The 9,679-nt window shown below is 50.5% G+C and overlaps 1 protein-coding gene across 1 annotated transcript; it reads left to right on the top strand.

Annotated features, from left to right (window-relative positions):
• The first annotated feature begins 2,918 nt into the window (after window positions 1-2,918).
• On the top strand, window positions 2,919-4,630 carry Six6 (SIX homeobox 6). Its single transcript, XM_048415941.2, has 2 exons — window positions 2,919-3,490; window positions 4,462-4,630. The coding sequence occupies exons 1-2, from the start codon at window positions 2,919-2,921 to the stop codon at window positions 4,628-4,630; spliced, it is 741 nt and encodes a 246-aa protein (XP_048271898.1).
• The last annotated feature ends 5,049 nt before the right edge of the window (window positions 4,631-9,679 follow it).

Here is a 9,679-nt window from a genome sequence, read left to right as displayed (position 1 = left end):
AAGTGAGGGCCAGAAGGCACCCCAACAGTCTCAAGGCCATTAGCGTGCTGGAAAAATAAAATTAGATAATGAGGTGGGGAGTGGCGGGGGAGGGGGTGTCACTAGAGAATTGTCACAGCGCCCCCACGTTGTTTAACACCTTTCTTTTCTTAAAATTAAGAAAAACCATCCCGAAGGTACAGCTTTCTGCTTGGCAAACAAACACAGGCCATGAGCAAGAGCGTTTGCGGGTGGGACGAGGGTTGCGTTTTGCTAAGAAGCCCACGAAGCGTGCCTCCCCCCGTTTTTTTGGTTGGGGTCTTGGTCCACTCAATCTTTTCCAGTTTTTCTCCAGGTGAAGCCGATGAACAAAGGCGATTCCAAGGGGCCCTTTATTTGTTTTGAGTTAACAAAATTAAGTCCCTGGCGATGGCCGAAGATCTCATCTCCCACCTCAGAGCTCAACCTCCAGCGCCTTCCCGCTGGGTAACCAGGCACCGGTCAAGCTCTGACTGCACCTTCCGGGAGTCTTCCCGCTGCGAGGCCAGACCCTAAGCTCCCAGATTCCCGCTGGGACCCCCAAACACGCAAAGGCCAAGCTATCTTTTTTATCTCATATTTGTTGAGCTGTTCAAGAAGAGGGCAATGGGGAAAACATTAGCATTTCCCGGATGAGGCGTCTTGACTCAGAAAAATTAAAATCAATCGCCAGCAAAGGTTAAAGGTAAACAGACAGTGCGTGTTGTTCCTGCCCCTCAACGTGCGGCTTTTAAATTTTGATCTCTGTCAAAGAGAGCAGGGGGAGACTCGGTGGCCTGGGGCACCGCCGGCCTGGACTGGGCCTGGGAGCGACGGTAGGTCCCGGTGGAACCTCAGCCTGGTTTCCAGGATGCAAGATGGAGGTGAAGCAGCTATTCTGCCACCGTGCAGACCCGAACTAGGGCTCGTTTCCCAAAAAGGAAAACTGTTTTTCCGCAGTCCTGCTGGATCTCTGCTTTGTCCGCAAGGTCCCAGGATTTTATTTTATTTTATTTTATTTCATTTTCTGTGTTGTGGATTGTCTTTCTCCCCAAGGGTTCACTAAAATTTGTCCTTGGAGCTGATTCTGAAGTCGCTCCAAAGAAGAGAAGGCTTGTGCTGTGTCACTACCCCCCTCGCCCTTTTTATTCTGCCCCTACCCTGTCTCACTTCAAGAAAATAAGCTCTTCGGATAGGAAGCCTCACTGTGGAGGCGGCTGGCAATCTCACAGAAATGATGTAGATGGTTGCAGGGCTTTTCCCGCCCCTTCCCCTCTGCTACTTTCTTTCGAGTGGACTGTGAAGATCTGTGAAAATAATATCAGGGTTTTCCGTCAGAACGAGCTTTAGCCTGCACTCAGGCGTGGTGTGATCTGACCCGACACATCCAACCATCTGTGCTATCTATCTGCCTTCTGATGTACTCGGTCCGTACTAGGCGCACACAAAGTGTGCTTGATACTAAAGAAAAGATAGCCAGGCCCAATCCAGATCGGGCAGTGAACCTTGTCTTCTGATTTCTTGGGACACAGTACCCAGTCTTTCCTTTCTACCAAACAAACCTCGTCAAAGGCCCACATGAGATCGTGGTTTCCTTGACGGAAGTGTCCGAAAGCGGTATGATGTAGATGTCAATTGGGAATCAATAAATGTTGCCAATTCAATCTATTGGCCAGAAGGCAGGGAGCCAAAAGGGTCCATGCTCTCTGCGGGAGGGGTCAGTGCCCTGTGGCTCTGACCCCTCTCCTTTGCCACCTTAACATACACGGTATTGTGGAACGACCCCACCCTCTGTTTTGCCGTCACTGAATTGCTTCTGATCTAAAAAGCCAAGATTTCTGCCTCCACCCCGGGAGTTGTATGTTCTAACGCTGGGCAGAGGCCAAACCATCCTGCCACGAGAGAACGAAATATCTACGTTTAAAAAGATCTTTGAAGTAGGCTTTTAAGCTGCTGTCCTGACCTACGGATGACTTCTCACTCTAGATGTGGCTGCTGCGCATTTGTTCAAGTCCACTGAACTGGTAAGGGGGGCTGTGAAGTATAACTTTATTTGGGTCAGAAGCCCCCACAGTCCGCCTTTCTTGGTGTTAGACTCCGTGGTTAGCACCTAGTTACCAAGTGTGTGTCCTTGCCGCCACCTTTGAAAACAGTTTCAGGAAGCCTTGAAGGAGTGAAGTTAGACTCCAAACTAACCTCTTTGGCAGATCCCTGGTCCTGTTCCTTCTGTTCCAGGCTTGCTTCCCGGGCAGCTGCTTTAGCAGCTGGAAAGGGGTAAGCAGGAGACAGACAGGAATGGGTGCATGGGGGGGGGGGATGAAGATTTACTTCCCTCCCCGTCCCTTTGGTGTCCGCGCTCCCCGCGGGGTTTGCAGCTTTGCTACGATTTGTTTTTCCCAGTCCTCTTTGTCCTCTGAAGTTCTTTCGACCCAGGCATTGCGTCTCCCCCAAAGTGAATTCCAGCAGCATCCTGCCTCTCTGGTGGGAAAACAAGAGGGAGGAGCGGGGAGGAGGAGCTGGGAGGGTGAGACGCTGTGGTTTTTGCGTGTGTTCCAGCCACTCCTACCTCATTTTCGGGTTCTGTAAAACCCTGGGCAGTCTCCGGGCAAACCGCGGGCGCTGTCGAGTCTGGGGAGGTGCTGAAATGGCCGGGGCGCGCTAGTGGCTGCCTTGATTGGCAGAACTGCCCGGTGACTGACAGAGGGTCTCCATGGCGCCCGCGTCTCCAATCCGCCCACCCCAGTAGCCGCGCGGGCTAGCTGACTGGAGTGCCCAAGCCGAGCAAGCGCAGCCGAACCCAATCCACAGCTCTTTCCAGGCGGGAAGACTCCCCCCACCCCCGACTCTGTACCCCCAGCTGCAACCCACTCGGCCTGCGGGCATCTGCTGCGCATCCTGCTCGGGACGTCCGCGCAACCTCGATGTTCCAGCTGCCCATCTTGAATTTCAGCCCCCAGCAAGTGGCCGGGGTATGCGAGACCCTGGAGGAAAGCGGCGATGTGGAGCGCCTGGGTCGCTTCCTGTGGTCGCTGCCCGTGGCCCCGGCGGCCTGTGAAGCCCTCAATAAGAATGAGTCGGTGCTGCGCGCGAGAGCCATCGTGGCCTTCCACGGTGGCAACTACCGCGAGCTTTACCATATCCTGGAAAATCATAAGTTTACTAAGGAATCGCACGCCAAGCTACAGGCACTGTGGCTTGAAGCGCATTACCAGGAGGCAGAGAAGCTGCGTGGACGGCCCTTGGGGCCGGTAGATAAGTACCGGGTAAGGAAGAAGTTCCCGCTGCCGAGGACCATTTGGGATGGCGAACAGAAGACGCACTGTTTTAAGGAGCGCACGAGGCACCTGCTTCGCGAGTGGTACCTTCAGGATCCATATCCCAACCCCAGCAAAAAGCGCGAGCTCGCCCAGGCAACTGGACTGACCCCCACGCAGGTGGGCAACTGGTTCAAAAACCGCCGACAAAGAGACCGGGCTGCGGCAGCCAAAAACAGGTCAGTAGTACCTAGAGGCCCCCGGGCTTGGTGCATACCGGGATGGGGCAGGAAGAGGCATTCCAGGCGGGCGGTGTTCTTACCTAGTGCTTGCTGGATTCCGAGGGGGTTGGGAGTGCCAGTACGCCTTGGGTTTGTGAGACCACTGTGTTCTGGACACCAGTGCAGGTTTCTGGTTCCCCACCATCTCTCTGGTTCGTGGGGCTTTGGGGTCACTATAGCAGCTGGTGTGGGTCACCAAACCAAGGTATCACTGGCGGGCGGAGAAAGATTAAAAGCCCAGAATCAATTAGAAACCAAGAGGCCCGGAGCTAATTCTTGCTAGCATAGACCCGGGCTCTCATCAAGCAAAGCCTTTCTAGTTAGCTTTATTCTTAAAGCCCGGTTGCAGTCTTCTCTGATGGTCTGAAAAGGTTTCAGTTTTCAAGGATCTCAGATTTTAAGAACTAAAAGTCATGTTTCCTCGTCTCCAACGGACCATCCTTGTCTCAAACCAAGCTTGCTAGTCGGCCTATGCTTTCCGTTCTCTAGCGTGTGGCTCTTGCATCCCAGGCCCAAACTCTCCGAGCAACCTCCTCCAGGCAGGAGTAGACTTTTTAGCTGGAATAGACCAGATTGCCTCAGGTATGGCCCTGGATAAATGTCCTACTAGGAAAGGAATTCCATGTCCTTTGCCGCTTTGCTTTTTCTGCCGATCCTCCAGTAAATCTCCCGACGGTGGGAGACAGCTGAGAAAGATTGGGGAGGCTAAGGAGGAAATCCTGGCGAGCCGGGAAAGGGCATGAGGGAGAGTGAGGCAGCTGGAGGGTTCTGCAGAGGAGAGCTGTGCCGCCATCCGTAGCCTCATCTTCCCCACCTACTCAAAGTCTGAGAAAGAGTAGTCTTGACTCGGAGCTGGGGGGAAGCGGTTCAGAGAAAAGGGGGCGATGCAGTGGTTTCTAGCTCTGACCACGTCCCTTCTTTCCCTGTAGACTCCAGCAGCAGGTTCTGTCGCAGGGCTCCGGGCGGGTGCTACGTTCGGAGGGTGAGGGCACGCCAGAGGTGTTGGGCGTCGCCTCCAGTCCGGCTGCTAGTCTGTCCAGCAAGGCGGCTACTTCGGCCATCTCCATCACGTCCAGCGACAGCGAATGCGACATCTGAGCTGCCCACTCATCAGGCTTAGAAACAGAATCCAGCGTAAAAACGAGATACACAAAATAAAAGGAGAAACGATGAGAACCAGCAAATATAGCGCTGGCAGAAGCTCAGTGGCCAGGGACCCGCCGGCCCAAGTGGTCCTGCCTGCTCCACTGCCAGCCGGCTCTAGTAGCGCTCTTCCATCGCGACACAGAGGCCCGCGGCGAGGCCTGACCCAATGTCACTTCTCTTCGCTTTGCTTTTTCTGAAGGATCAGGCTGCGGAGACCTCTTTGGGACAGAACTGTAAGCTGAGCGTCTGCCCTTAAGTCTCCTGTGGGTATTTCATGTCTAAAGGACGCTGCTATATATGTATAACTTTTGCTTTGAAGGTTTTTTTAAACAAAACAAAACATATATATGCTGTTTATTTACTTATTTAAAAGACTTCCATGATAGGTTTCTCTGTAGCTTGGGGAACTTGCTGTTCTAAATGAGCAAGTTCAATGCATTCTGTGTGGAGAAGCCAAATAATAAAACAACTTGATGGGTAACCTTTCTTAATTAAGGGAGCAGCTATCTCAGATTTTTTTTTTTAAAAAAATGTCACTCTTATTTCCTTTACCAGGTCTGAAGGATGGAATCTTACCCAAATAATCACACCAACTTCTCTATAACCTTTGATATCTCTCAATAGATATTCTTAGATCACTAACCTCCTGCCACATTGAATTGCATGTATTATATGTGTATATATACACATATATATACACACACACGAAACCACACTAAACCTAGACTTTGGAACACAAGCACGCCGTCTATGGCAGAGCTCTACATTCACCACAAAGTTAATCAAGGTTTGTACCAATTTCCAAGAGCAATTTGGAAAGGACAAATTGTAGACTCAGGTAATGAATCCTATTTTACAAAAATGCAACGACATGAGGACTTTACAACAATAAAAAAAAAAGTGTTTCCATTTTGTTTGAGGTCCCCTCCCATTCAGAAACAGTGGGCCCTCATGATCGGTCATGGTAAGCATACAGTGCATGCAGAAATGAGCTTTTACTAAGAAAAAAGCAGGAGAGGTTGTCACTAGCTAGATTAGCAACTTCCTGCTTCCGAATCAGACAAGTACCTGATTTTCAACAAAAGAGATACTCATATAGGAGACAGTATGCAATTAGGTTATATACTGATTATAAAGCAAGGCTACAGAGAAATAACAGGCATTTCCTAAATCAATTCTCTACATTTAACATACAGCAATTTATTAAGAATGTCATTGTCTCGGGAATAGCCTCAGTTAAAATATAAAATAACTTTACATGTAATTGTTCTTCCTGCATGCACACACACACACAACACACACACACATACAATGTACCATCTTTTTGCTAAGAAAGTAAATTACATCCAGGTTATCTAAGATTTTATTTGTCCCTAGTGAAATGGATTTCATATTATAAAATTTGACATTTATCTTTAAATCAAGTGGGCTGGGCTTCTCCCCCAGCTGGGATCCTTTTAATTCTCCCCTCTGTTCTAAGAAGGTGCTTCTTGGGTCAAATGCCTGCTAATATTTTCTATGGCAAAGCATGCTAAAGTACCAAACACATGAAAACTGAAGTTGAGGAAGACAATAGAGGATGGTCAAATGGCATTTGGAAGCCTAGGACTTGAGGAAGAGTTGATTTTTGTTAGCTTGTTTCTATATCACTTAATCTGGTTTGACTACTTTGGGCTTTATAAATGGTTATCACCGTGTACAATGTTCCTTATCCAGAAAATTCTTGAAAATTGAAATCCATAGCATAAGAGCACTGGACAGACAGGTTTAGAGAGCTTTTATAATCAGATAGGTAATTCCCCCCAACCAAACAAATGCCCTTCTGTGGCCTAGGAAAGATTTTCATGGTAAAGCTCCCCCCTTTGATTCCTAAAGCTTCTGATAGCTCTTTGGATGCCAAGGGGCAGTCTGGGGCAGACAAAATTAGGCACCAGGAGTGCAAATTTTAAGACAGTGTTCCCTCTCTAGGTCGTGTGAGTGACAAGTGTTAGCGACCTGAAATTGTCTCCTTAATTTTTCAGCCTTGGTTGTTGCTGGTGGTTGGTGGTGGTGTTGCTACTCGAATCCCAGCACTCATGAGGCAGAGGCTGGCAGACCTCTAGGTCTGAGGTGAGCCTAGACTACAAGTGAGTTCCAGGCCAGGCAAGGCTATGCAGTGGGGCTGGTTCAAAAGCAACAAATTGCACCCTGGGTTCTCTTGTCTCACCCCAGTCTAGAATCAGCCCAGCAGGATTGCACTTCAGTTCACGGCTCTCATTCTTACAATCCAGCTCCGCCTCATTTCAGTTACGGGGTGATCCAGATTCAGTACTTGGAGAAATTTACTGACAAATTTTTATAATCTCTGGTCGGGGTTGGGAGGCGGTGGAGAGCTAGTTAGTGAGAAGATGTAGGAGAATTTGAGATTCTGAAAACACCAGCCAACTTGCCAGTGCAAATAATGCCTGAAAACATCCACTCTGTGCTCTCCAGAGAGCAACACTTGGAGGAACTAAGCTTTCTCTGCGCAAAATAATTTTTAATGATACTTGCAGAAAACTAGAGGGCCTAACAGTGAAGAATTTTTCCCTATCTGCTTTTTTTTTTAAAAAAAGAAGATATACTATTTACCTAAATTAACAAACTGCCCAAGAATTACATTTAAAATAGCTACAATGTTTCAATAACGTGGAGATTTAGTCATCTTAATTTCATGTTAGAATCTTAGGGTGGTAGCATTGCTTGAAGGCTTTTTTTTTTATGTTTACCTGAAATCTGGCGACACAAAACTGTTTTGTGATTAATCAATTCTTTCAATGACCCCAGATTGGAAATTAGCCCAAATCTTCACACCACCCAAATCCACCAATAAACGTGTATAATAAGAATTTTCTTTTAAAAAAAATTATATCAGTTTCATCATGGCCTAGAAAGCGTTAAATTCCAGGCTGCAGAAAAGCCCCAAAAAGGTTCTGAATTGTGGGAACTCTCCAGACGTGCAGGACATTTCCTTTCTTCAATTCTCCTGCCACAGTTTCCTCAAAAGCAATTAGTCCAGCACGACCAAAGTCTTTTTACATTTCAACAGACCTGACCAAAGCCGGGATTTTACTCCAACCTCAAATCGGCTCTTCCTTGGCTTCTCCAACCACCCGAGTTCCACCCAAAAAGCTCCGCAAAGACCTCTGCGCCCCTTGTCTGTCTCCCCTATAACCTCCTAGTCCGCGGCCACCCTCTCACCCCCCCCCCCAATACCAGTTGGTTTATAAAAATCTGGAGAGAAGAGTGGAGGGGAGCCCAGACTCGGGGGGGGGGGGGGCTTGTTCTTTGTTTACATTAAACAAATGACAGGCAAAGAGCTCCTGCAAAGTCTTCCTTGACCTCGTTCTCTCTCTCCAGTTTTCACAAAAAGGAGGAAAATATTGTATCCTAAGAACCGGTGAATGGGGCGGGCGGAGGGGGGCCGCAGCTTCTCGCTCTATTCAGTCGGGACCCCGGCGCGGCCGATTTCCGCTCCCTTTGTGAGGCGGGCGGCGGGGACCGGGGGTCCGCGGGGCGGCCCGCGGGGCTGTCAGGCGGCTCAGCGTAATCAGGGCTAATGACAGCGGCCCGGGCCCCGCGGGACAAAGCGCCAGGCCGCGGGGCTTTGTCGGCCTGAATGGCTAATGGGTTTGCCCGCGGGCTGCGAGGGGGCGGCGGCGAGGGGAGACCGGGTCATTGTCCGCGCGCTGGCCCGGGCGCGTCCCCCGGAGCTCGGCGCGCGGCCGTGAGTCCTCCTCCTCCCCCCGCCCCCGCAGGCCTGCGGTACCTAGGCGACCAAGGCCTGGGTTCCCGCGACGGGGCGGCCGGCTCCTTCCTCCCTGCTCGGCTGCCGGTCTGTGCGGAGACTCCGCTCCGCGCACCCACCTTTTGCGCACGGCTCCCCGGGGGAGCTAGCCCCGGAACTAGGCCTCGAGCCGCTCCCGCCACGCTCCGAGAGCTCGGGGACAGAACCCTCCCCAGACCCGGTTGCACAAAATCCAGGTGAGAGCAGAGGCTCGAAGGGCGGCCGCAGCCCGCGCAGGCGCGCGCCTCGCCGAGCGTCCGAACCGGCGCTGCGCTCCCGGGGCGCGGACGCCCGGCCTTCCCGCAAGCCTAGGTCAGCGGCTACCCACCCTACGAGGAACGAGGCCTACGCTAAGCTGCTAGGACCTGGGCCTCTGGTCTCACGAACCTGGAGCCACCGTCCAGGATTCAGTGAACCATATTTGCAGACACTGAGCGTGGGAAAGGGCTCTGCTCAGGGCGCTGGGAGAGGGAGCGGGATAGCCCGTCCTTAGGTCTGGCAGACCGCGGGGACACACACACACACCCTTCTTAAGAACTGCTACTCCCTCAGGATCGATCCTGCCTTGTGTTTTATCTCCAGACATTTTAGGCGTACTCTACCTTGAGACAACCAACTGCTTTCTTTTTCTGTTTCCCTCCATCTCCCAAACCCAAGGGTTGTGAGAGACATCCCAGAGACGCACAAGTAAGGATTTGAGAAACCCCCTTGCCTCAGCACACAGTCCCAATGGTTAGGTGGTTTGTCTGCTGGGATGCTACCCCATACCTGGACAGCTAGTCTGTCAACCAGGCTCACACCACCTCCTCCAAATCTTTCATGTCACTTGGAGCTCATGTGCTTATAATGTTCTTAAGCCTTCTTTTCATTTATTTGTGTGATTCATTTCTCTTTTCAGAGGAGAATGGAAGCCCCTTAAGGGCAAAGTTTGACTCTTATTCCCCTTTGTTCTCCCAGCGTCTACCCTAAGCAGTAGGTGCTCAATAAATATTAAAAAAACACCACGTGAATTACTGTATCTTCCATGAAACCAGTCTATTGGACACAGCTCTCGATAGGAATAGATTTGAACAGCAGAGATGACTGACAACTAGCTGGACCCCAAGCTCAATTCTCTGGGCTTAGATGTGGGCTATTACTTGTCGGGTCCCTGAAATGACTTTGAGTGGTTTCTCCTTCCAAGTGTGTGGTTTTTC

Source organism: Myodes glareolus, chromosome 11 (genome assembly GCF_982192425.1).
Source record: "Myodes glareolus chromosome 11, mMyoGla1.1, whole genome shotgun sequence".
NCBI classification, from domain to species: Eukaryota; Metazoa; Chordata; class Mammalia; order Rodentia; family Cricetidae; genus Myodes; species Myodes glareolus.
Note: the sequence above shows the minus strand (reverse complement) of the source record. Positions and strands in the feature narration are given on the sequence as shown.

Excerpts from the sequence above, each read along its gene's own strand:
- Six6 (XM_048415941.2), top strand. The coding sequence starts at position 2,919 with ATGTTCCAGCTGCCCATCTTGAATTTCAGCCCCCAGCAAGTGGCCGGG. Across the intron at positions 3,491-4,461 it reads GCTGCGGCAGCCAAAAACAG|ACTCCAGCAGCAGGTTCTGT; the intron begins GTCAGTAGTACC and ends CTTTCCCTGTAG.